At 41.5% G+C, this 27,622-nt stretch overlaps 1 protein-coding gene across 4 annotated transcripts in view; it reads right to left on the bottom strand.

Moving 5' to 3' along the window:
• Positions 1-27,622, bottom strand: part of KIF16B (kinesin family member 16B) — a 613,875-nt gene that overhangs the window by 240,080 nt on the left and 346,173 nt on the right. For 2 of the 4 annotated variants that reach the window (XM_082252310.1, XM_082252312.1), the window contains exons 18-19: positions 5,579-5,611; positions 5,183-5,236 (exon numbers count right to left, since the gene is read on the bottom strand). In XM_082252310.1, the coding sequence (XP_082108436.1) occupies positions 5,183-5,236; positions 5,579-5,611 (87 nt within the window). The remainder of the gene's footprint in view (positions 1-5,182; positions 5,237-5,578; positions 5,612-27,622) is intronic. The other 2 variants (XM_082252311.1, XM_082252313.1) reach the window with 1 other exon arrangement.

Below are 27,622 nucleotides of genomic sequence, written 5' to 3'. Positions count from 1 at the left end.
TGAGGATATAGTCATTCTTAGCCTTAAAAAAGCTTATCAGAGAGCGAATAATCAAACTAGAGTTAAGTTGTTACATACCACAAACTAGAGAAAATCAGAAGGGAATGTAAGATTGATTACCAGATATTCTTTTCATCATAGACAAGTACGACAAATACTGGAAAGTATTGGCATCTCTTGGTGACGGATGAAACCATCTCAAGATATGTCAATGCACAACCACAGATTACTTTCAGAAGATCTTCTTCTTTAAAAGATCAGCTAGTTAAAAGTCACTACTCCAACAAGAGAAGACCCTTAATTGTTAAATCTACTGGAACAAAACCATGCAGAAAATGCAACTTTTGTTCATAGCTTTTTGTTATGAACACCCATGAGATAACCTTACCGAATGGTCATGTGTACAGACCTAACTTTCGGGCAGATTGTCAAACTATTGGTGTTGTATACTATATGGCTTGTGAATGTGGTGTTTTCTATATTGGGAAAACCAAGACCCTTTTTTTCATAGGATTAGAGCCTATGTGTCTCTGATCCATATAAAGAAGATGGAAACTCCAATTAGCAGACATATTGGTCTTTACCATAATTTCGACCTCATCGAAGATGACATTTTTTGCTCTTGAATATTTACCTAGAGATGAAAAGGGGGGGGGGGGATGTTGACAACTTCTACTGCAACGTAAATCCAAATGGATATACTGTATACTCTAGCCACCACAAAATATTCCAGATTAAATGAATCCATTAGTTTTAAACCTTTTCTATTGTTCATTCTGATTTATTTTTTTGATGTATAAGATGTTACTTTGCCCATTAATATGTAACAATTTTCGATTGTTTTATTGTTGTGTTTGCCACTTATGGTTTGCCCCCAATCACCTTTCAATGGTGCTTGCCCTTTTTATAAAGGTCCTTTGTTGGGATGAATGGTAATTAAAAAATTCCTATGTGTTACCTTAACACATGAGCTTATTCAAATGGCCATTAGATGTCATTACTTTGTAATTTTATCGGTGTAAAAGGTATGGATGGGCTACTGTACGGACACCCAGGACATCGGCGGCAGTTTACCAGTGGAGTCATGTCACTGTCTGCCTTCCTGTCCTGCCGATGTCCTGTTATCTGGCCGTGTTGCTATGCTGACGTTTCAAACTGTCTTGTTCCTAAGATGGCTGCAGGGATCCTGTTTGTTCTCTGCCTGTCTTTCGGGATTTTTAAAGATGGCGCCGATGGACGCAAGATTCCACGCCATCTTGCACATGCGCAGATGGTCAAAGTCGGCGTCTGCACCTCCACAGGCGCCTTTGGATGCCTGGGAATGTGAGGGGAAAGAAATAGAGCCAGGTTGTGACGCTATTCAGCGTAGTGGTGCTCTGGGGTGAGGATGCCTAAAATGCCCTTGTACACTGAGACACCAGGAAAGGTCTAAATATACTTGAATTCGCCATAGACCATTACTTGTTTTATCACCTTTAGCTAAAAATCTGCTTTCTGGTTGATCTCTGCCCCTCTTTTACATACTCTTGAAAGCCTAATTAGTCATTATATGTCTTGTCACCAACTAAAATGACCTTACCATTCTATGAGATTACAGGCCTACTACATACTACTATAAGCTTTAACAATCGTCTCCCTACCTCAGGTTGAAGTTAATATCTTGATTCCCACTTATGGGTATGTATTGTCATTCCCTATTTTTGACATGCATTTAATACCAAAACCTTCTTGTCATCTGTAACAAATTCTCGATTTGCATCCTCTCTCAGGTGCTACCATTCCTGGCTTATCTTCCCCTATGCTATGCAGATATCCTTACCAATACACCTTAAGTCAATCTGCTAGTGTCTCAAGTAGCTTTGTTGGTTAACCCACTATACACCATTTATCTGGGTATATATTTGTAGGATCCATGTTCCTTCCAGAGGACCTATCAGTGTGAGCATTGTTTGATGTGTGTGCTTTGAGAACCAAGGCTGCATTCACATGTCAGCTTATAATCGCGGGCAGAACCGCCGCGGTTCCGCCCGCGATTCGGAGATTTATTGCAAATCGCGGGACGCCTAGCGTTGCCCGTTGATTTGCAATAGCCCCCCAAACGCCGAGCGATGTTGCCGCGATTTACGCCAGCCGAATCGCGGCAACATCGCGCAAACAAAATCGCGGGACGCAATATGCTCCAAAGAAGCTCTTGTACTTTTTTGGAGCGTATTGCGTCCCGCGATTTTGTTTGCGCGATGTTGCCGCGATTCGGCGGGCGTAAATCGCGGCAACATCGCTCGGCGTTTGGGGGGCTATTGCAAATCAACGGGCAACGCTAGGCGTCCCGCGATTTGCAATAAATCTCCGAATCGCGGGCGGAACCGCGGCGGTTCTGCCCGCGATTATAAGCTGACATGTGAATGCAGCCTTAGACCCAAATGTAATTGGTTTTCTTATGTAATTTATTTGTGATTAATTATATTTTTATTTTAGTGTTCTTGTGTGCAATCCATAATTAAACTTGTGAAGAAACGAAATCATAGCAAAACAAGAGGAGTGAAATGGATTAACTGCATTGCACATGTAAAACAATTCTTCTTTTACATGCTTTTATATTTTGTACAATAAAATAAAACAAAAATTTATATCAAAATGTTTCTCTTTTCTGTGTTGGCACCCAAAAAAAACCCCATTTATCCCCAATTACCTAATGTATAAAATTTCTAAGGGATGTGGTGCCCTTTGACCACTGGATACTCAGCAATCTGTTATAATACTGGGCAGTATGTCATTTACCAGCAAAAGAACGATACCTTGCTCACTTAGTCAGCAACCAGTGAAAATGGGTATTTTTCTAACCTGCCCTGACCTGTATAGTGGTCTATGCCAGTCGCAATAAAAATCGGAAAAAAGTAGTGCAGGAACCTTTTTCAAAGTCGCTGCAACATGATTCGTGGCAATTTGAACAGTTCCAATGCCAACAAAGGAGGGACTTGTCATGTAATTTAAAACTGTCAAATTGCACAACGAATGGCAACAGTGTGAACCAGGGCTAAGAGTTTGCTAGCTTATAACTGCTACATTTTTGCACTCTTCTTCATCTAAAGTCTGGTTATAGACTGTGTGTATGAAACAGTTTATGCAGAACATCTAAATGGTATCACAAGGTAAAATTACTTTTTAATACTGGTGACCAGAAAAGTAAATTAGAGTAAATGAGTCTCACAAACAGTAACAATAAAAACTTGACAGAGGTTCTCTACCAGAGCTACCCATACCCCTGTGGGTTATGGGAACCAAATGAAGGGAGTATGGAGGTGCATCTCTGAACAATTAAAACACATTTAAATCCAATTCTCTGCATTACTAAACCAGAACGCAAAGTAGAAAAATAATCTTGTGTCAGAGACATGCACTGAGTAACACAGTTACCTCAATTTCGTGCGTTGATTGCACTGAAACCATAACAAAAATCTCCCTAGCTGTAGCTAGCTTGTGTACTGGTGATTTGCTGTTTTTGGATAATTATAAACTGTAAATTCTTGTAGCAATCCAGGGATCTCCAAACTTTCTAAGCAAAGGGTCAGTTTACCAGAGGGAGTAAAAAATGTCCCAGCATCAATGGGATTAAAAATTGGGGTTGATTTACTAAAATTGGAGAGTGCGAAATCTAGTGCAGCTCTGCAAAGAAACCAATCAGCTTCCAGGTTTTTTGTCAAAGCTTAATTGAACAAGCTGAAGTTAGAAGCCGACTGGCTACCATGCAGAGCTGCACCAGATTTTGCACTCTCCAGTTTTAGTAAATCAACCCCATAGTCTCAGGCTTTGTGCCCCATCGTTGGCGTCACTGGAAAGAATAGTTCCCAATCATTTATATTAGTGGAAGGAATTAAAGTGGTTGTAAACTCACTTTTTTTTCAATTCTAAATACCTTTTTTTCTTTGTGCTCATTTGTAGTCACCTCCTCTCTCTGCTCCGTATCCCGATCTAAGAGAGCCAAGTGGTAGGGGCTGAGATTCCCCTCTGTCAGTGAATGAAGGCTGTAGGAGAGGGGAGGGGATGGGCCATGAGATCATGTTCTTACTGAACACTATGGAGTGGACAGGAAGAGAGGAGGGTAAGGAGGCAGGAGCTGCAGAGACACACAGGAAAGAAGGTAGATGACGGAGGCTCATATCCTGACCATGATCTCATGGCACAGCAGCCAGGATAAATGTGGTTTGCTCACAGGGGGAAGTCAGGACAACGCAGAATCAACAAGGTACTGTAAGAAATACAAAGGGGCAATTGACTAGGCAAAAGCACTATGCTTTTATTGGGGGGTAACAATCACTTTAAGCTCTATTGTTCGTGTCAGTGGAAGGAATGGCACCCTATTGTTGGTGCGAGTAAAATAAATAATGCCACATCATTGTCTCAGTGGAAGGAATAGTGCCCCACTGTTGATGTCAGTGGAAAGAATGGTTTCTCATCTTTGGTGCCACTGGGAGGCATAGTACCTCATCACTGATGTGAGTGTGGGGAATAGTGTCTCAATTCAGTGGGAGGAACAGTTCCTCAAGGGACAGATAAAAGCATTGTTGGGGTCATTGGGAAGCATAGTGCCTCAAATCAGTGGGAGGAACAGTTTCCCAAGGGAGAGATAAAAGCATTCTTGGTGTCATTGAGAAACATAGTGCCTCATATCAGTGGGAGGAACAGTCCACCAAGGGACAGATGAAGGCATTGTTGGTGTCAGTGGGAGACATAGTGCCTCATCAATGGTGTCAGTGAGAGAAAAAATGCCTCAAGAGCCAGATAAAAGCAATTAGGGGCCACCGTTTATAGACCACAGTTATAAACTATTCAAAAGTTCAAAATAAATAAATAAAAAAAACTTTAGGCAGTGAATTTGTCACACTGTAATATTACAAAATGGCAGCACCCAATATGGCATTGGCACAATAAGCAGCAGTAAGTTTAGAACTTTCACAATACTATAATAAAACATTGTTGCACAATGGATGTGCAATAATTGCAAAGTTCTTTTTTGGAATCAATGTGGTTTCGCTACATGTAAAAATGTATCTTTCTACTATCTCTTCTTTCATTCATCGCTTACTATTCCCAATTCATCTTAAAATGAAAATATACATGTGAGTTAAGAACAAATTGAGACATACTGCAAATGTACCCATTTTTATATTCATGTTTTACGAACCTCTTATGTTCCAGTTTTTCAAGCTCTTCTCGTTGTTGTCTTTCGAATTCCAGTCTGGTAAGAAAGCAGAACAAATTCTGTTACAGGAGGACCTGGATATTAAAAAATAATGGAGCAATGAATGATGACCATGGGAAATGTAGAGAAAGGACGATTTAAGACGGAGGGTTTATTTTTTCAGTTTCATAGGAAATGAAGAATGGGTTGACCAGGGCTGCTAATTAGGTTTCCAGCTGCTGGGCACATCTATTTGAAAAGTTTGAATGCAAATGAATTTCTTAGGAGAAACTATTGAGGTGATAATGTTAAATAAGACGGATAAATGATTAGCACAGGCTTTGAGAGTTCACTACATTCAGGCACGGCAATCAATACACAGAAATTGAGTTTCTCTACCTTAGACAGATTGGTCCTTTTACAGGGAAAAAGCTGCCACCGGAGGTAGAGAGAAAGCAAAATGATCAATTGTGAAAAGCTTTGGAAAGAGGTAAAAAAAAAAAAAAGTATTAAAGGGTAAGTCCACTAAAAAAATAAACATTAGTTTGCCTATAGGTAAATAGTACCTATATCAATCACTCTGCATCTTTTTAAACCTTCGGATGGAAACAGGGCCAAACCTACCATAAGGAACTATAGGCTTGTCCTAATGGGTGAGGAAGCCAAGAGAAGGTTTTTACCTGTACAGTTATTGACAACACTCACTCCCTATCCTCATATACTGTAAAGTTTTTTTTTTTTTTTTTATATACAATTCCAATATCCTAACCTGTGTAGGGACCAAAATAACAAATACACTTTGTGTGTAAGAAGGTGATCCTAGAAGACTTGTTTGCCTTCAGGCTCCTGTGAAGAAAATTCAGCTCTGGGTGGTAAGATTTGTACACTTGTTCCAATTTCAATGCACCCATTTTTGCCATTGTAACGGGAGGGGGTTCCGTTCTAGCTAGAATGTTCACATTGCAGCAGGACAAAAACTTTTTCAGCTAAAGAGAAATATGTAGAAGCACATGGGTGATTATATACATCAAAATCAACCCATGACAGGAAGAGTGGACTGACCCTTTAAACTGACAATGTTCAGTTTGGTGTAAACCTTAGTGGAAGCACAGTAACATTAGGTGGATAGATGAATTAGAAACCATTTAAAATGTACAAAGTATAAATTTGAGGGAACAGACACAGTTACGGTGTGCCTATCACTGGTAACTGACTGCAGCAAACACTCCTAAGTGGTTCTTCAGTCTGACATAAAAAAATAAAAGTACAAATACTATAGCTGCTGACTTTTAATAACATAACGCTTACGTGTCCAGGGGCCCAGCGCTATCCTCACCGAGCCAGGTCTTTGGCCCGTCTTCGTGTCCAGGCACTGGCATGTTTACTTTGGGAAGCCGGCTTTGACTCCACTGCGCTTTGATATGAAATATGAACAAAGCATAACCCTCTATAGCATGTATTTGCCTCAACTAAGAGCACTAAGTGACATTTCAGTCTGCTGCCTCATTCCTCTGCTATCTGAATCACTTCTGACAGGTTTTCTGGACACTAAGAGAAAAAGGGGACAGGGGAGGGAGCTTCAGCACACTGTCTGTGATTGACAGCCTCAGCTCTGTTCCTTTCTGCTGTGTGATGGGGGTGTGTACATTTCCTTCAATCAGTGCTCTCCTCGTTGAGCTATGCAAAGTGTCATTTCAGCTCTCTGCCCCCTGCTTTATAAAAGCTCAAACAAGCTGTATAAGTTCTGCACCTTAAATGGCTGTAGATAGGAGATGGTGCATATAAACAAGAACAACTTGCGCAGGCAGATTTGTTTACTCTCCGTGTATCTTCTTGGGCCAGTCACTTCACTGGGTATATGTAAGGGTTTACAGCCACTTTAAATGACACTAAATTATATACTTTTTTTTTCCAAAAATAACCCATACGCATTCACTACTTACTGGCCCTGTAATCTTTTTTTCACAATATTGTTTCTGTGTTTTCTCTGCCTCCTTGTAATGTCCTCTATGAGCTGCCGGACCTCTCCTTTTTACCCTCACTTTTGTTTGTTTGGAATGAGTACTTCATGCTAGCTGTGGTCACATGCATTGCAATATGCACAACAAATCCCCTAGTCCTTATATTGTATCTCAAAATTCAGCAAGAGAGGGTGGTTTCCCTCCCACATACGGTGGGACTATGGAAAAACATGGTAGCCATTCTTTAACAGAAAGTCAGGTCACAGCAGCAAACCAGAAAAAAAAGGAGGTTGTACCTTCAGCTATATAGTGATGGGGTTGTAATATAGGCAGACTGCAGTCAGTATTTTATCTTTATCTTCTCCAGAATTTTGAGGTCAACCTTCCTCAATTGTCTACAGTTACTTCATTTGCTGCACAGGACCCACATCTCTAAAACCTCTGCTTCCTCGATATTTTTTGCAAATGTGTTTTCATGTGTTTAAATTACGCTCTCCACCAATGTTTACTGTGCTACTACTAATACAGTGGGGGAAATAATTATTTGATCCCCTGCAGATTTTGTAAGTTTGCCCGCTTACAAAGAATTGGAGGGTCTATAATTGCTATCATAGGTGTATTATAAATGATAGAGACAGAATAGCATCCAAAAATCCAGAAAAAACACGATACAAATGTTATAAATTTAGATGCAGTTCAGTGGGTAAAATAGGTATTTCATCCCCTACCAACTAATAATAATTCTGGCTCCCACAGACTGGCTACATTATGTGCCCATATGGTACACAGATTACTTATTATTATTATTATTAATTATTTAGAAAGGTGATCCCAACAACAACTCATGTATAAAAGACACCTGCCCACAGAATCTTTCTTCCATTCAAACCTCACCATCATGGGTAACACCAAAGAGCTGTCAAAGGACAACAGGGACAAGATTATAGACCTGCACAAAGCAAGAATGGGAGAACACATTGCACAAGACCATCTGAGAGAAGCTTGGTGAGAAGGAGACAACTGTTGGAGTGCTTTTTCGCAAATGGAAGAACTACAAAATAACCAATAATCTCTCTCGGTCTTGGAGCTCCATGCAAGATTTTGCCTCATGGGGTAAGGATGATCATGAGAAAAGTGAGGGATCAGCCCAGAACTACACGGGAGGAACTACTGAATGATCTCATGGCAGTTGGGACCACAGTCATTCAACAAACTATTGGTAATACAATACGCCACCATGGATTGAAATCCTGCAGCGTCCGCAAGATCCCCCTCCTCAAGAAGGCACATGTACAGGCCCGACTGAAGTTTTTCAATCAACATCTAAATAATTCAGAGAAGGATTAGGATAAAGTGCTGTGGTCAGATGAGACCAAAAATTAGCTCTTTGGCATTAACTTAAGATTAACATTAGGAAAAATGTTCACTGTGACCCTAAGAACACCATCCCTACAGTCAAGCACGGAGGTGGAAAACATTATGCTTTGGAGCTGTTTCTCTGCTAAAAGTACAGGCCAACTTTGTGCACTGAGGGGACAATGGACATTGCCATGCATTGTAATTTCTTGGATGAGAACCTCCTTCCCTCGGCCAGAACACTGAAAATGGGCCGTGGATAGGTCTTCCAGCATGACAATGACCCAAATGACCCAATGACCCATAACATACCGCAAAGGCAACAAAGGAGTGGCTCAACTACAAGAAATGTCTTACCTCTGTGCTTGCCAACAAGGGTTTCTCCACCAAGTAGAAAGGAATGTTTTGCTTGTGGATCAAATACTTGATTTAGCAACTGAACTTCAATTCAATTTATAACATTTGTGTCATGTGTTTATTTCTGGATTTTTGGTTGATAGTACGTATCTATCATTTAAAATACACCTATGACAACAATTATAGACCCATCATCATAGAAATAAACAGTATACACATGAAATCAAGTTTTCCAAAAGAAAAACACAAGCCAACACAAAAATGAATTAAGCCCATCAAACAGATTTTGCTTTTCTTTAAAAGTTGCATAATACACTTGAATATTTCCATTGCCTTCACTGAGCAAGTCAACCAAGCTTTTGTTACCATTTCTGTCAGTACAGGAAAAGTTATACCTTTTTAAAGATTGCTATGTTTTGCTTTTTATTGATAGCAAGATTCTTTTTTAAAGCTGGACTCCAACCTTACCTTCAGTCTTGCATAGCTGTTCAGGCTCCTCTCCTATTATTTATTATACAGGATTTCTATAGCGCCAACAGTTTGCACAGCGCTTTACAGCATGAGGGCAGACAGTACAGTTACAAAATAACTAAATACAGGAGGAATCAGAGGGCCCTGCTTGTTAGAGCTTACAATCTAGGAGGGAGGGTCAAGAGATACACAATTATTGGTTGTGAGGGATGTGGGGGATGAGCTGATGGAGAAAATAAATGGAAAAGTTGTTAGGTGTGGGCAGAATAGGCTTCTCTGAAGAGGAGGGTTTTCAGGGATCCTCTAAACGCAGAGTAGGAGATAATCAGACAGATAGGGGTAGAGAGTTCCATAGGATGGGAGAGGCTTGGGAAAAAAGTCCTAAAGGCAAGCATGGGAGGAGTTGAGGGAGCTAAAGAGCAGGGGGCCTTGGGAGGAACAAAGAAAACTATTTGGTTGGTATTTTGAGACATGGTTAGTGATATAGCTAGGCTTTGTAAGTTATTGTTAGTATTTAGAATTTAATTAATTGGGTGAGTAGCAGCCAATTTAGGGATTGGCAATGAGGAGTAGCAGACACTAAGCGGTTGGTAAGGTGGATGACCCTGGCAGCAGCATTCATAATGGACTGAAGGGGGGATAGCCTATGTAAAGGCAAGCCCAGTGAGAAAGGAGTTGTAGTCGTGGTGAAAGATGACCACGGAGTGAACTACAGATACTGCTTTACTCACTGTATCTGGTAAGCTTTGTACAGAGGTTTGACCTAGACAGAGTACCCACCTCATTTCCTGGCTGGGGGACATCCATCATCATCTAACTCCTTCCTCCCAGTTCTACTGTCCCTCCCATTTCATTTATTGGACCTCAGTTATTTTCATCAGGGTGGCTCAGCATTACGTATGAGCATCACCACAGCCTCCTGTTCTTAGAAAGCAGCATTCCTAAGGCCTCTCCCACTACCCATGATCTGCCTGTGTTCTGTCAGAATGGGCGACCCGTCAGATTAGGTAACCCAAGTGACGTTCCGTCAGCTGCGCATGCATCCACCGCTACCAGGTTTGCTAATCTGACAGAACACCTGCAGTCAGAAGAAGGCAATGGACATCTTACTACACCCAGCTACGTCTTGAATTTAAGAGTAATTTTAGCAATAAAGCAAACGTATATAAATACATTTAGTATATTTACATCTGTGATGCTGTTTGCATTAGGGATGCACCGAATTTCGGCCACCGAAATTTTCGGCCGAAAATGGGCCTATCCCATTTCGGCCGAAAATGGGTTAAAATGTCTAAATTAATGGCCGCTTGAGGAAGGAGGAGGGCGCAGCGCAGGTTTGAAAAGACGCGCCTCTGGCCAGCCGCCCGCCTCCCTGTGATGTCCCTACTACTGCGATCTCTGCATTAATGAACTAACAGACCGAGCGGGAGGGCGGGGGGAGCGGCCGCTAATAGATATAACTATGTGAGCTTCACTTCACTTAATTTCCCTGTCAGTGGCACGATGTCCATGAATGAAGTGACACACCGGGCGGGAGGGCGGGCGAGCAGCCGCTAATAGATATAACTATGTGAGCCTTCACTTCCCTGTCAGAGGAGATACATGCCTGAGAGGGAAGTGAAGCGCTCACATAGTTATAGTTATTAGCGGACGCTCCCCCCCCCCCCCGCCCGGAGTGTCAGTTCATTCATGGACATCGTGCCGCTGACAGGGAAGTGAAGTGAAGTGAAGAGCTCACATAGTTATATCTATTAGCGGCCGCTCGCCCGCCCGGTGTGTCACTTTATTCATTGACAGATCGTAGTAGTAGTGACATCACCGGGAGGCGGGCGGCCGGCCAGAGGCGCGTCTTTTGAATAATGGACACCAGAGGAGCTGAGTGAGTAGGAGAGGGACGCTGAGGCTGATGCGGGGGGGAGGGGGTGATAGCTGAGGCAGCTTACCATTGGTATTAGTATTATGCAGCATGAGGGGGTTAATGTATTGTCACTGCTGGTCACTGCTGCATTAGTGACCAACCAGTGGCAGTTAATTAACCCCTTTGTGCTGCATTAGTGCAACCAGTATCAGTGTTAATTACTAATGGTATACTAATACCATTGGTAATTAAATTAACCTCTTGCCAACCCGTCACAGTACATATACTGTGACAGGGTGGCAGCGACAGGTGTACATCGCTGCCTGTTTTTGGTGTATGCCCCTGTTCTATCTAATTTAAAATTATTTGGGGGAAAAGGTCATTTTCGGTTTCGGTTTCCGGCCAAGGGCATCCTGCATTTTCAGTTTCGGTCCAAAATTTTCATTTCGGTGCATCCCTAGTTTGCATGTTTATTTTGAAAGCCTAAAGGTTTAGTGCTGAGCAGTGCGGGGTGTATCAAAATGGCCTCCGACACCTTCCTACTGTTGCCGTCTAGCTTTTTTCAAAATGTAACATCAAAACAGCCTCACAGATGCCAACATACTATATCTATTTATATACGCTCACTTTATTGCTAAAATTACTGTTAAATTCAAGACGTAGCTGGGCGTAGTAACATCTCCCCTGTCGTCTTCTTCTAAATGCAGGTGTTCTGCCACATTAGCAAACCTGGTAGCGGTGGACACATGCATAGGTGACGGAACGTCACTTCCATTACCTAATCTGACAGGTCGCCGATTCTGACAGAACACCTGCATTGCAAAAAAGATCAAAGACACCCAGTGGTGATGTCACAGGGTCTTAACTAAGGTATGTAATAAAAAACAGAAAGGTTTTCTTTAATAATTTCATTGGCATGTTGATGAGTGAGAAAGGTTGAAACAGGAGGTAAAATATAGGATTAAAGGGTTAGTTTGCCTTTTCAGAAAAATGAAAAAGGTGAACACCCTACACCTCCCAGTCGTTGGTCCCCATGATAAAGCTTTACTATCAACGCAGTCCGATGCAATGGTCCTGGGGTTTAGAAAGAATGCTGTTCTTCCTCTTCTTTCCTTAGGGACCTTTGGACAGATCAGAGCATTTCTCATTGGTCAGCACAGTTATGTCCCGACAATGACCAATGATCTGTCCCAGCGGACCTAGGGAAAGAAGAGGAAGAGCAGTGCAGTGAAACTTTATCACCCACGAAGATGGGATCAGCGAGGACCAGGACGTGGGGAGGGTGTAGGGTGTTAGTTCACGTTTTAATTTTTTCTGAAAAAGTCAACTTACACTTTAAGTTTCAGGTTTCAGTGCATCTAAAAACACAAAATATTTTTTCTTTTATGATAGAGAAGGAAAGGGTTAGTGGCCCTATTAGGTTTAATTTAATTAGACTCAAATATTATTACAAAGCTAACATTTAATGTGAAATAAAACAATCTTCACATTATTTTTCTCAAAGAATGAGAAATAAAAATGCTTGTGATTTTAACAATGAACTTTGCCACTTTAGTTTCAGTGCTAAATTGTAATTTTCATGAAATCTACATTTTATTGAAACAACATTTGTTAATTAAAGGATCCAGAAAATGTGTGAATATTGTTCAAATAGACATCTTTGGCTTGCGAGTAATGAAAAAAATAATAATCTCAGATGAATTGAATAAAAGGGAAAACAAAGGTAGGGTGACAGATTTAGCAGAAGAAAAGTAAGCATTTTGAAATGAAACCTGTTATAAAAGAAATATGAAGGCTGTCGATGCGGACCTCTCCTTTCTGAAAATTGTAGTTGTCTGGCTGTCATAATGATGCTTAAGCTTTAATACCTTGGGTTGCTGACCTAAAACATGGTTGAATATAAGGGTTTCAGATAGTTCTCTGAGATTTGTTTGCAGTATTGTTGTTAAAGCCAGACACAGCAAGACAACTAGCATTTTCAGAAGGAGACAAATCATTAATAAGACCTCATCTGAAATATGCAGTTCAGTTTTGCTCACCAATTCACAAAAAGGATATCGGGGAACTGGAGAAAGTGCAGAGAAGAGCAACCAAACTGATTTGCAAACAGCAATTGTCCCACATATGTGAGGTATCACTGCGAACATCGGATCATAGGCAGTAATTCTAGCACTAGACCTCCCCTGTAGATATGTAAAGTGGTAACCCGTAAAAGCTTTTAAAGCGTCCCCTACAGATAGCAAAATGTATGGCATATGTTGCCGATGTGCAAATTTAAAACATGACATGTTTGGTATTCATTTACTCAGGGGGACATCATCTTTTAAATCCTACAAAAATATTGGGATACGTATTCTGTTTTCTTGCATTAAAATTTAAATGAAAAAAAAAAAAAACGTATTTTCACATGGAAACAAAAAGTGCCAGAAAATGCCTGGTCTTCAAGTGGTTAAAGTATATTTAAATCCTCACCGTGTAAAACAACCCAGTTTAAAATAGAACTGAAAAGCAAAACATTTTTGTATATCAAATATATTTTTTCCTTTTTTTTTTTTTATAAGTTATCACATCTGTTTTTCACTGCATAAGGATCTTAGAGAGCTGGGGGGGGGGGGGAGAAGCAGCAGCACACAGATCTTCCCAGTGAATGACTATGCAGGGGGGAGGGTGCGTGTCAACACAAGTCTAATATTTAGAGGAGAGCACAGCAAGGTAAGTTCTCTAGCTGTGCTCTGCTCCTAAGGAGGCCTTGTATGGTCAGTTTTTAATAGGAAAGCAGAGTGACTGGCAGGTACACCAGGTATTTCACACAAAGGAAGCAATACAAAGACAACAGGGTGCATTTTTATACAAATACATGGTACAGCAGGCACATATCAGCAATATGAAATTCCGGGTTGACATATTCTTTAGGTAGGGATATGATCACTATGTATAAATGCACAGGTGGCCCATATTAGAGATCGGCTGATATAATTTTTTCAAGGCCGATACGGATATTCCAGCCACCCTTTAGGGCCAATAGCCGATATGAGGTGCCAATATTCTATACATTTAAAGTACAGTAAATTCATTTTTACACTGTCCTTGAATTTTTTTTTTTTACTTTTATTACTGTGACAAGGAATGTAAACATCCCTTGTGAAAATAATAGGCAGTGACAAGTACTCTTTGAGGAGGGATCTGGGGTCGATAAGACCCCAAACCCCTCCTCTGCACTTAAAAGCATTCAAAAAGCCAAGTTTGGCTGTTTTAAATGTGGTCATTATTTTTTTTTTAAATCTGGCGCCTTTAAGGCTGCAGTAACCGGAAGTGATGTCATGGCATCGCTTCCAGGTTACTACATCAGAGACATCAGAGCCGATTCCCGCTTTGTTTGGGTCTTCAGCCAGCCAGTGGACTGGACGTGCCGGCTGGTTGGACGGGAGACCCAGGCGGAGTGACAGAAGGTGGCGGGAGGCATCCCCTCCCACTGCTTGTAGTAACAGCCGAGCGGCTAATTAGCCGCATCGGTTGTTATTGCAAGCAAGCCGATTGGCATCCCCAATTGCAATGCAACTTGTGGAGGTTGGAAGCAGGTTGGCGGGCTGGTCATGCAGCTGGGAGTAAGCATGTAAAGCAAGGGATAAGGAGACTGTAAGGAGAACCTACATCTGTAACCGCTTACCAGTTTCAAGCTTTATTGACCCCTATGCTGTATAGTTTTATGGGTCCACAAGAGAAAACACAGGACCCACGAGTCACAGCTCACAAAGTCACTTGGATTGTTTTTTGAACACTAGTCACATTTTTTTCACTGGACACTTATTATTTGGTTAAATTTTAGGAGTACCTGTATATACAAATTTTTTTTCACTAATTAATAATATTGGCTATATTTGTTACTCATTGTTGTGGTACACTGCTATAATTACTATTGGAGCACAGTCATATATATTTATTAATATTTTTTTTTTTTTGAGCACGATTTGAAATTTTTTTGCACTGTCTTTAGCGTTGTGTTTATTTTGCATATTATTTTCACTGGTTGATGAGCAGCAGCGGCAGTATTATTTTATTTTATTACCTATTCCTAGCTGCAGGCATCACTCCAGTACAACCACTTGAAACAATAAAAGCCATATCGGCAAGTTTGTGACTGATACCGATACTTAAAAAAAGTGGATATTGGCCCCACTGATAACTGGTCGATCCCTAGTCCATATAGTATAAATGCAAAGGTGGTCCATATAGTGAACGTATTACAAAGGACAAGGGGGCATGCTTTACATCAAGGGGAAAAAAGATTTTACCTCCAAATACCAAAAGGATTTTTCACAGTAAGAGCTGTGAAACTGTAAAAAAGACTCCCTCAAGAACTAGTTCTGGCCAGCTCAGTGGACTGTTTTTAAAAAAAAAAAACTGGATGCATTCTTAAATGCAAAAAAATATAACAAGATACTAACATTTATGGGTAATAACACCAGGGGTAGTTGATCCAATGAATGTACAGGGGAACTGCCCGCACTGGACAGATAGGATCCTTTTTTTGGGGGGGATTTTTTTTTTTTTTTGCATTGTTCCAGATAAACTGAGTATAGGATAATGAAAATGGAGGTTTTCTATTATTTATTCTGTTGTATGAACTAGATGGACTAGTGTCTTATTTCAACCTATAGTTTTATATTTTCATTGAGGAATACTTGAGCCCATAATCTTGCATCCACTACACATCATGGCCATTGACCATGTGAATCCATCCACTTCCCTACTTAGAGAAGAGAAGTACAATAGTACACTAGAGCTGCACGATTCTGGCCAAAATGAGAATCACGATTTTTTAGCTTGGAATAAAGATCACGATTCTCTCACGATTCTCTGTGTAACAAAAAAAAATTGGGATAACTTTACTGTTACGTTTTATTTTTTTTATTCATTAAAGTCCATTAATTGCGTTTGAAAGACTGCTGCGCAAATAGTGTGACATAAAATATTACAACAATCGCCATTTTATTCTGTAGGGTCTCTGCTAAAAAAATATATAAAATGTTTGGGGGTTCTAAGTACTTTTCTAGCAAAAAAAACTGATTTTAACTTGCAAGCAACTAATGTCAGAAAAAGATCCAGTCTTTAAGAGGTTAAACTTCCTTTCTGCCTGGCAGAGGGAAGAAAAAGATACAATGTAATCGTTTTTGTTTATAGTTACCGGGAGACTTTGCTGATAGCTTTTGCCGGGAGGCTTTTTTTTTTTTTTTTTCCACAGCTGTTCTCTCTGCTATGCAGCTATGCAAAGAATCGACCATATCTCAGGGTTAGATCGTCAGGAGGGGTGAATCGAGATCGCGATTTTCATACGATTAATCGTGCAGCTCTATAGTACACTAAACATGTTTTGCTCTGACAGCGTTATATGCCACACGGTGTAAAGGCAGGCCGGATCACGCCTTAATAAACAGACACCATACAAAAGCAATAAATCTTATTACATGGTTTACAACTATTTTTCCAGGATAGGTAGAATGCGTAAGGCTGTGAAACAGACAATATTCTACTAGACAACTTGGATACAAGATACCCTCAGGGAAGAACTGACAATCAAATATAAACTTGCTCCAATAACATTTTCTATCGCAGTTCTGGATCTTGGTTGCTGTCAGCCTGCATGTCAAACAATTCTTCCTTTAGAGACTGTAACACATTTCCCCCCTATATGCAATCCCCATTCCAGTTTGTAAAGCATTGGTGTAAAGCTGGCGAGCAGATGTCTCTATCCTTCAAAGCAAAGTGCATCAGCTAGCTCTAGGGCTTAACATGAACAGAAGGGTGGTATACATGCAACTACTCTTTAGCCTATGGCCTTAATCTTTCTAGATTTAGCTGTGCCACATCTGACACCTCAGAATAGCGGTAACAGTCACTGAAGTGATGTTTCAGATCAATCAATGTTGCCCTTATTTTTATCACTTCAGATTATACACATATGGTTATAATCCGTAACCACTTGCCTACTGGGCAGTTTTACCCCATTCCTGCCCAGGCAAATTCTCAGCTTTCAGCGCTGTCACACTTTGAATGACAATTGCACGGTCATGCAACACTGTACCCATATGACATTTTTATAAATTTTTTCACACAAATAGAGTTTTCTTTTGATAGTATTTAATAACCACTGGGGTATTTTTTTTTTGCTAAATAAATGAAAAAAGACGAAAAAATTTGGAAAACAAAAACAAAATTCAAAATGTGTTCTAACATTTTGCAAGCAGGCAATTTTTCTCCTTCACTGATGTGCGCAGATGAGGCAGCACTGATGGGTACTGATGAGGAGGCACTGATGAGGCTGCACTGGTGGGACTGCACTGATAATCAGTGCCCTGATTATCAGTGCAGATGTCCCTTTTACACAAGCCTGCTTATAGGCTTTCTTTTGCTCTCCTATCGCTGAAAGTTAAGGCAATACCTGGCTTGTGTCTACATCCAGGGATTAGCTGTCATTGGACACAGCTGATCGCGTGGTAAAGGGCTGCTGTGATTGGCCCTTTACCTCAATCTGTCATCAGCTGAGTCCGAAGGACTCGGTAGTCACAGAGCTCACTGCCCGCACCCCGCAAGTGGTGTACGATCACAGAAGGATGTTCATAAACACAATCCCAGTAAACTAAGACTGCGCTGTAGCCTTCTTTCAGCTAAAGTGTGGGCGGTAGGGGGTTAAAGTGGTTGTAAAGGCACAAGGTTTTTTACCTTCATGCATTCTCTGCATGAAGGTAAAAAACCTTCTGTGTGCAGCAGCCCCATCAACCCCCCCTAATACTTACCTGAGCCCCATCTCGATTCAGGGTTGTCCACGAGAGCCTTACCTCTCTGGGGACTCCCACTCCTGATTCGCATTTGGCATTGGCTCCCGCTGTTGTCAATCACAGCCAGTTAGCCAGTCAGGAAACCGAGGGGGCGGTGCCGAGCCATGGCTACGTGTGTGAATGGCCACAAAGAGCCCGGGTCAGAAGGATGCCTGCTTGGGTGCTGTTTGCTGTGGGGGGCACCGACAAGAGGGAGAAGCCAGGAGCGCCAGCGTGGAACCCAATTAGAGGAGAAGGATTCTGGCTGCTCTGTGCAAAACCATTGGACAGAGCAGGTAAGTATAACATGTTTGTTATTTAAAAAAAAAAAAAAACAAGGCTTTAAAGTCACTTTAAAGTACAACTAAAGGCATTTTTATTTTTTTTTTAAGTTTTGGATGCCCCTGTTTGTGTGATTCACCCACTCTATTTGTTCTGTTTACCATTATCATTGAATGTGAAAGTGAATGATATTCCCAAAGGGACACTAGTTCTAGTGACCTAGGGGCCCCCAAGGAGTTCCCGTTATTTGCAGGGATTTCCTCTTACTTTCCGTTTTGGCTATGGGACAGGATGCGAAGGAAAACCTCCCCAATGGGACATAGATGGTCCATTTAAAGCGGTAGTATACCGCTTTTTTTGATTTTAACTACAGGTAAGCCTATAATAAGGCTTACCTGTAGCTACAATTAATATCTCCTAAACCTACACAGTTTAGGAGATATTTGCTTTGCATGCAGCCGCTGACGCATGTGGCGCATGCGCTCTGAAGGTCCGGCGGACCTTCAGAGTTCCTTGCTGGGAATTTTTATATACATACATCACACCCCCATACCCCATTGTGGGTTGAGTGGGCTTTCTAAGGTCCGGTATCCCTCCCCCCCCTCCCCCCCCCCATCCCCTTGGAATACATGTTTATATAACTGATTCATATAGGAATCATTTCTTTACTGGACCATAGAGTAATATAGCTTTATTGAAACTATATTTGACTTCACAAACAACAGCATCTTCATTTCTAAAAATATAATTATACATGTATATATAAATACTTATGTATATATGCACAGAAAATTGCCATTATATGTGGCTTCCCACCGATATGGAGATGATTTATCTGTAAGTGGTATATCGGGATATATTTATATGGTTGATTATTTTGCCTCTCTGGGCAACGTTCTTAAAACATCCTGGGTGATAACAGATTTTAAGACTTGATCTTAATCATGGCATTTATATTAGGAGATTCTCTGGATGAGGAGATCAGGGCAGTATTTAATAAAGATACTAGCATAGAGGCAAGTTCAGATGATACATTAAAATCCCTATTTAGGGAACATAAAAAACTTATCTTACGCTCACTAAACAGAAAGTGGGATATATTATCCCTGGAATCGTATATCAGTCAGGGAATCATCCCACGAGGTCTTAGGGAGAGAGTTATCCCTGCTATACATCTGCACACCGATAGATTCTTAGAGAAGTGGAAAATCCAATGTATTTCACACGGCATTGAAGTTATGAAACTCATCGTAGAAGAGGAAAAACTCCAACTTAAAAACCTGGAGGAGGAAATTAGTGAAACAAAAGAAAAACTGGAACACCTTAAATCCCTAGATGAGTTTGATAAGTTCAATGACCAACTTAAAAAAGAGATCAAAAAATCCCAAAAAAATCTTAAAAGTACAAAGCAATCCAAATTCCAAAGAGATTTATCAGACTGGGCAAAGGGGGAAATCTTTGACCTAAGTGGACACAACAGGAGAAGTCGCTCAAGACGTAGAAGGAATACCAATAGAAGTAGGTCCAATAATAGATCAGGAGCCCTGGGAAGTGATGATGAAGAAGATAGATCGGTCCGTTTTTTAGGACAGGGAACCCTGGAAGAAGACGAATCACCCCCTCCATCAAGAGGGATATTGAAAACAAACAACCCTCCCCCCCCAAAAAAAGGCGTAAAAGGAGGAGGAAACGTAGAAGCAGGATCACAACGGGAAACCAGGGCACGGACCAAAAGAAACTAGAGGTAAATAATCATGTGTCTGTTCAGCCCCTAGAAATAGAAGTTCCCACTCATGATGACTGTAAAGTGGTTAATCTATCTAATTTTCCGCTAAATAAATCACACATCCTGCTCCTACAGAAAGGTTTATCGTTTTCACCAACTGCAAAAATGGACCATTTTGATGTATATAAAGATATATGTCTATTCTTAAGAAAAGTCTATCTTTCCTCATTATTTTCCCAAGATAAAGACACAGTGGCTGATGCCCAGGAGTCGAGTGATCCCAGTGACAAAGAAGCATTGGAGATTCTTGAGTCCCTACTTGATGAGAATATTGATGAACCGCTGGATGAGGAATTGATTTCTGGTGCATATCGGAGGAAATGTAGGCTCCTAATCAGGTCTACTATTATGCCTAAATTCACTACCAACAAATGGCTTAACACCTTTCTTATGCTTGTGGAAGAGGACTTAACCAAGATTGATTGGAGTCTCCCAGTTTCTGATAATCTCACTGCTGATGAGAGACAAGCTCTTGAAGAGCTGAAGAAAGCAGAGGGCATTGTCATAAAAAGGAGTGACAAAGGAGGCAATGTGGTGCTGATGTCTGAGACCAGCTATGAGGCCGAGGTCTCCAGGCTGCTCTCGGACAGCAGTACCTATAGGAAGTTGACTTTCAACCCCTTCCCACAATTGGCGGCTGAAATCCACATCAAATTGTCCCTGGCGTATGAGGCCAACCTAATCACCAAGTCCGAGAAGGAATATCTTGAAATTCCCAATTACAATATACCGACTTTTTATATTCTTCCGAAACTTCATAAAAATCTCTTGAACCCCCCGGGCCGCCCTATTGTTTCGGCAATCGGGGGACCCCTTGAAAAACTCGGTAGATATCTTGATTCATTCATTAAAGACTTGGTGATGGATCTGCCCTCATACGTCAGGGACACTGGTGATGTTCTACAGAAAATTAGTGATATTGAGGTCCCAAATGGAGCTCTACTGGTGGGAATAGATGTTGAATCATTATATACATCTATTCCCAATGAATGGGGAATATTAGCCGTTTATCACTTCCTTGAACAAAAACATTATAAATTTGGGGCCCAAAATGAATTCCTGATTGAAATCTTAGACTTTGCTTTAACTAACAACTTTTTTCAATTTCTCGGAAGTAATTTCCAGCAAATACAAGGGACTGCGATGGGAGCCCCGTGGGCCCCATCATACGCATGCCTCCACCTAGGCCTATGGGAGGAGGAAACCATATACACTTCCTTGATGTACCTCAGCCATGTAAAAACATGGCTGAGGTACATTGATGATGTATTGGTTTTATGGACTGGCTCTAGGGGTGAATTGGATGAGTTCATGATTGAGCTCAACTCTAACCCTAGGAATATAAAACTTACATATATAGCAGATCCCCTTGAAATTTCTTTCCTTGATCTCAAAATCAAGATAAACCAAGGTTGTCTCTCTACTTCCACATTTCGAAAGGAAACTGCTGCAAACACGTTATTACGTGCAGACAGTTACCATCCTGGATCCCTGATTCGCGGAATTCCGGTAGGACAATTCATCAGGGTCAAACGGATTTGCTCTGACCCTGCTGAATACCACCGGGAAGCAGCAAAGCTCTACTCCAGGTTCCGTGAGAGAGGATACTCTCACAGAACCCTTAGACGTGCGAAAAAACTGGCAGGTAAACGTTCACGCCAAGAAACCCTTAACCCCATTAAGAAACAAAAACCAAAACAGGATAATTGCCCTAGATTGATCACCAAATTTGGTGGGCAATGGAATGAAGTAAAAACCATTCTTGAAAATCATTGGCACATTCTTAGAAGAGCGGGGAAAATAGGAGAGATAGTAGGACCCAGGCCCTTGTTGGTGGCAAAACGAGCAAATAATCTAGGCGACCATTTGGTTCACTCAGAATTCCAAAAAAACACTAAACATTCCTGGCTTACAGATCTTCCTCCTCTTAAGGGAATGTTTCCCTGTGGCCATTGCGGCATTTGTAGGTTTGTGGAGAAAACTAATGTCTTCACAAACTCAGAAGGTACCAGAACCTTCCTCATCCAGCGGTTCATCAATTGTGGAACTAGCAAGGTCCTCTACTCTATTCAATGCCCATGCAATAAATTCTATGTGGGGAAAACAAAGCGTCAGCTCCGCATAAGAATCAACGAACACATCAAAAGCATTAGACTCAATGAAGACACCCCCCTTGCCATTCATTTTAAAGAACTACATAATAGTGACCCTAAAGGCCTAAAAGTAAAAGGTTTTTTCTCTCTTGATCTTTCACCCAGACGAGGTGACTATGACAGGATTCTCCTTCAAAGGGAGAAAGCCTGGATTTTTCGTCTCGGAACTCTTGTACCTAAAGGCCTTAACACCGAGTGTAGTCTGAAAATATTTTTGAATCAGTAACAACAATTTTGGAGTAGTTATACTTGGACATATGTACCAACCCTGTTATGTTCTCTTATTTAATAGATCACCAATATAACATATATTGCTATATACTATATGGGTTGTATATGTCCATATTATATATACTCCATGTATGGTGGTTTGGATATGGTATAAGAGTATCAGGGCTTTGTAAATATCCCTAGATTTTTGTTTAGGCAATAAAGGTGATAAGAAATGCCTCCCTAGATCATATTTGAATCCCTGATTTCTTAAATGCTCCTCTTTATCTATTTGTAAAAATGATAACTGGATTCCTCTGCTCCCTTCATCCACAGATTAACCCCTAATCACCTTGAATGTTGCTTATTTACAATCACATATGATAGTATTGATTACGTTGTCATATATTCTGCTTGTAACAATCTATGTGCTTCTTTTTAGCGTTGATCTCTCCCGAGTCCACTAGGGGTCACTATTTAGGTGATAATACGTCAGCAGGGAGCCTGACTGTCTTTAACCAATGATCGCTGAGCTCCTAGTATTTAAAGACTGACGTAATGGACGCTAATTACGTCCTGAAGAAGCGTGCTGCGTCACGCGAAACGCGTCGACGTCATACACCACTACGCCTGCGGACTCCACCCTCCACCCTATCGGAAACCTTGACCGCGTACACAGCTCGAATGCTCGATGCCCAAGCCCTGATTGGTAGACGGATAAGCTCCCACGCTCTCTGGCGGACACTAAGGCTTGCCCCCCCCAACGGACTCACCATGGCCGGACACACAATCGGACTGACTTCTGACGGACGGCACTAAGCGGACATCACACGGACTCAGACCATCCACACGGTCAGTAAACGGCTCTGTTCCTGTGACTACATATTTGCTTACATGCCTGTCCTGGTGAAATCTATAGAGATGGAAGGCTGACTGAACGGTCGGAGACATACAAAGTGTGTCTATCAGTAAGCATAACCTTATACACCGGACTGCAATATCCACAGACCAGAGGACATTTAGCTGCAGAGCGCCCTGACTGCTCAGACACATACACTGGTTGAATATCAGACCGGGTATGCAAATCAATGTTTAAAGCCATATGTTTGTCTGCCTGCTTCGCTTGCCTATCTGTCCGTTTTAGTCATATGTCCGTGCCGCTCTACATGGTGTCTACTGCTGTGTTCTGTGTTTAAAGATTCACCTGGAAAGTGCAGCCATTCAATACATGTCCATTTACCAGAGGAAGTTGTGGTAGAGCCATCAATTGCCCTTGTATACCATATGGGTGTGAGGATCCTGCACCTAACGGTCATATACGGAGACCTTTGATAACCACCAACTAAAACTCTTATATCAAAATTTGTACAAATATCCCCAACTGGATGTTTCTACTGGAGGTGGCTCTCTCCATACATATTATGTTCACACTCCAAGAGCACTACAATTAATTTCATTTTTGTCATGAACATTTTTTGAATATTTTTTGATTTTTCAAGTGATTGCTGGATTTCTCAATGTGCTATTGGGGTGGTGGGTGGAGTCTGTAGCGTAGTGGTGCCATTTTTCACTAGACAGGACCTTTTGCAGTGTTTCATCTTTATGCCGATAGGTTATTCTCTTATAACATTCTGTGCAATGTTGATGCTGTTGTTTTAATTTTTATTCCATATTTTTTCATTCAATAAAGCTTTATGTGATTTAATTTACCTCACCTTCGTTGTAGCCATACTTTGCAACTGCTTCTCTTTACCCTTTTTTGTCTTACCTGTAGCTACAATTAATATCTCCTAAACCTACACAGTTTAGGAGATATTTGCTTTGCATGCAGCCGCTGACGCATGTGGCGCATGCGCTCTGAAGGTCCGGCGGACCTTCAGAGTTCCTTGCTGGGAATTGCCGGAAAAGTGACGTCATCGCGGCTCCGGCCAATCACAGCGCTAGAGCCGCTGAACCCGGAAGAGACGCCGAGGGATCATGTCAGCTCCCACAGCGGTGTCCGGGGGTCCGTGTCGAGACTTTGTTCTAAGGTAAGTGTTTCCTAATGAGCTAGTATGCGATGCATACTAGCTCATTGTGCCTTTGTCTTGCAGGGTTTTTTTTTTTGAGTTTACTACCGCTTTAAGAGGGATGGTTTGTATGCAGTTTGAGTATTCGGGTGTTATGCCCCCTGCACGGCAATCTTTAAAAGCAGCAGGAAGCAATCGGCACCTGTCTGTGAAGAAGCATGGAGTAGTGCACCACTGTAAACATAGGTTAGACTTTCTGGAGACTGAGGCTGTGCTTTTGCTTTACTCCTGTGGCTTTGTCTTGTACCCCGAAACAAGTGTGAATCTTAAAGCTAGTGTGGGACCAAGAGACTGGCGGTGAGCTGTTTTGTATTGTCTTCTTTATACCAGGAATACAAACTGTTTGTTTGACTTTTGCTGAAGAAAGATATTAGTGGTTGCTCGTTTTGAAAGACCAATAAAGACTATTACCTTTACAAGTGACTTGCTGGTGATCTTGGGCCTTCCAAATAACACTATGTAAATACTTTCTGAACATTAGAAATGCAATAGGAACCTTTGCAAGGTGTAGAATCTCTGTCATAGGGGGTATCCTAACAAGATCTGAGGATCCCTATTTCAGCGCCTTCTTTTACAATACTTTAATGTTATTTTAAAAAGGTATAGTTACAGACAAATTCAACTGAACATGATAATATAATATATAATAAGCAATGATGAAGATGTTTCACAAATCAAAAAGTGAATTTATCAATTTATTTTATATATTTTTTTGTTTTTTGAGGAAGCTACTTAGACAAGTCTAGCTGAATGTGACCAACTACTGCTAGCCTATAACATGACTTAAATAAATAAAAACTTTCACAGACAGTTAGAGCCGGTTCACACTGCCGCGACCATAAGTCGCCCTATGTTGGAGCGACTTTTTACCGCAATTTTACCGCGACTTCAGCGCGACTTGTGAATTATTTTGCGCGACTTATATGACAGACGACTTTGTGCTTGGCCAATCAGAATATGATGTGTTGTGACCTACAGTGGGTACGGAAATTATTCAGACCCCCTTAAATTTTTCACTCTTTGTTATATTGCAGCCATTTGCTAAAATCATTTAAGTTCATTCTTCATCCTCATGAATGTACACATAGCACCCCATACTGACAGAAAAACACAGAATTGTTGACATTGTTGCAGATTTATTAAAAAAGAAAAACTGAAATATCACATGGTCCTAAGTATTCAGACCCTTTGCTGTGACACTCATATATTTAACTCAGGTGCTTTCCATTTCTTCTGATCATCCTTGAGATGGTTCTACACCTTCGAGTCCAGCTGTGTTTGATTATACTGATTGGACTTGATTAGGAAAGCCACACACCTGTCTATATAAGACCTTCCAGATCACAATGCATGTCAGAGCAAATGAGAATCATGAGGTCAAAGGAACTGCCTGAAGAGTTCAGAGACAGAATTGTGGCCAGGCACGGATCTGGCCAAGGTTACAAAAAGATTTCTGCTGCACTTAAGGTTCCTAAGAGCACAGTGGCCTCCATAATCCTCAAATGGAAGACGTTTGGGACGACCAGAACCCTTCCTAGAGCTGGCCGTCCGGCCAAACTGAGCTATCGGGGGAGAAGAGCCTTGGTGAGAGAGGTAAAGAAGAACCCAAAGATCACTGTGGCTGAGCTCCATAGATGCAGTCAGGAGATGGGAGAAAGTTGTAGAAAGTCAACCATCCTTGCAGCCCTCCACCAGTCGGGGCTTTATGGCAGAGTGGCCCGACGGAAGCCTCTCCTCAGTGTAAGACACATGAAAGCCCGCATGGAGTTTGCTAAAAAACACCTGAAGGACTCCAAGATGGTGAGAAATAAGATTCTCTGGTCTGATGAGACCAAAATAGAACTTTTTGGCCTTAATTCTAAGCGGTATGTGTGGAGAAAACCAAGCACTGCTCATCACCTGTCCATTACAGTCCCAACAGTGAAGCATGGTGGTGGCAGCATCATGCTGTGGGGGTGTTTTTCAGCTGCAGGGACAGGACGACTGGTTGCAATCGAGGGAAAGATGAATGCGGCCAAGTACAGGGATATCCTGGACAAAAACCTTCTCCAGAGTGCTCTGGACCTCAGACTGGGCCGAAGGTTTACCTTCCAACAAGACAATGACCCTAAGCACACAGCTAAAATAATGAAGAAGTGGCTTCACAACAACTCCGTGACTGTTCTTGAATGGCCCAGCCAGAGCCCTGACGTAAACCCAATCCACCAACGTTTAGCATCCAACCTGACAGAACTAGAGAGGATCTGCAAGGAGGAATGGCAGAGGATCCCCAAATCTAGGTGTGAAAGACTTGTTGCATCTTTCCCAAAAAGACTCCTGGCTGTATTAGATCAAAAGGGGGCTTCTACTAAATACTGAGCAAAGGGTCTGAATACTTAGGACCATGTGATATTTCAGTTTTTCTTTTTTAATAAATCTGCAACAATGTCAAGAATTCTGTGTTTTTCTGTCAGTATGGGGTGCTATGTGTACATTCATGAGGAAGAAGAATGAACTTAAATGATTTTAGCAAATGGCTGCAATATAACAAAGAGTGAAAAATTTAAGGGGGTCTGAATACTTTCCGTACCCACTGTAATTCCCCTTTTCTGTTTTTTTTTTACTCATTTCCTCATTGCCCACCAGTGCCACTGCCTACCAGTGCCACGTATGTGTCCACCAGTGCCACTGCCCACCAGTGCCACGTATCAGTGTCCACCAGTGCCACTGCCCACCAGTGCCACAAATCAGTGTCCACCAGTGCCACATATCAGTGCCACGAATCAGTGTCCACCAGTGCCACGTATCAGTGCCACAAATCAGTGTCCACCAGTGCCACGAATCAGTGTCCACCAGTGCCACGTATTAGTGCCACGTATCAGTGTCCACCAGCGCCACGTATCAGTGTCCACCAGTGCCACGTATCAGTGCCACGAATCAGTGTCCACCAGTGCCACGTATCAGTGCCACGTATCAGTGTCCACCAGCGCCACGTATCAGTGTCCACCAGTGCCACGTATCAGTGCCACGTATCAGTGCCATGAATCTGTGTCCACCAGTGCCACTTATCTGTGTCCACCAGTGCCACTCACACAGACCAAGCAGAGATAATGGAATATATATACCATTATATATATATATATATA

The sequence above is a fragment of the Pelophylax lessonae genome (assembly GCF_965119305.1).
Source record: "Pelophylax lessonae genome assembly, chromosome: 3".
In the NCBI taxonomy this organism is placed as follows: Eukaryota; Metazoa; Chordata; class Amphibia; order Anura; family Ranidae; genus Pelophylax; species Pelophylax lessonae.
Note: the sequence above shows the minus strand (reverse complement) of the source record. Positions and strands in the feature narration are given on the sequence as shown.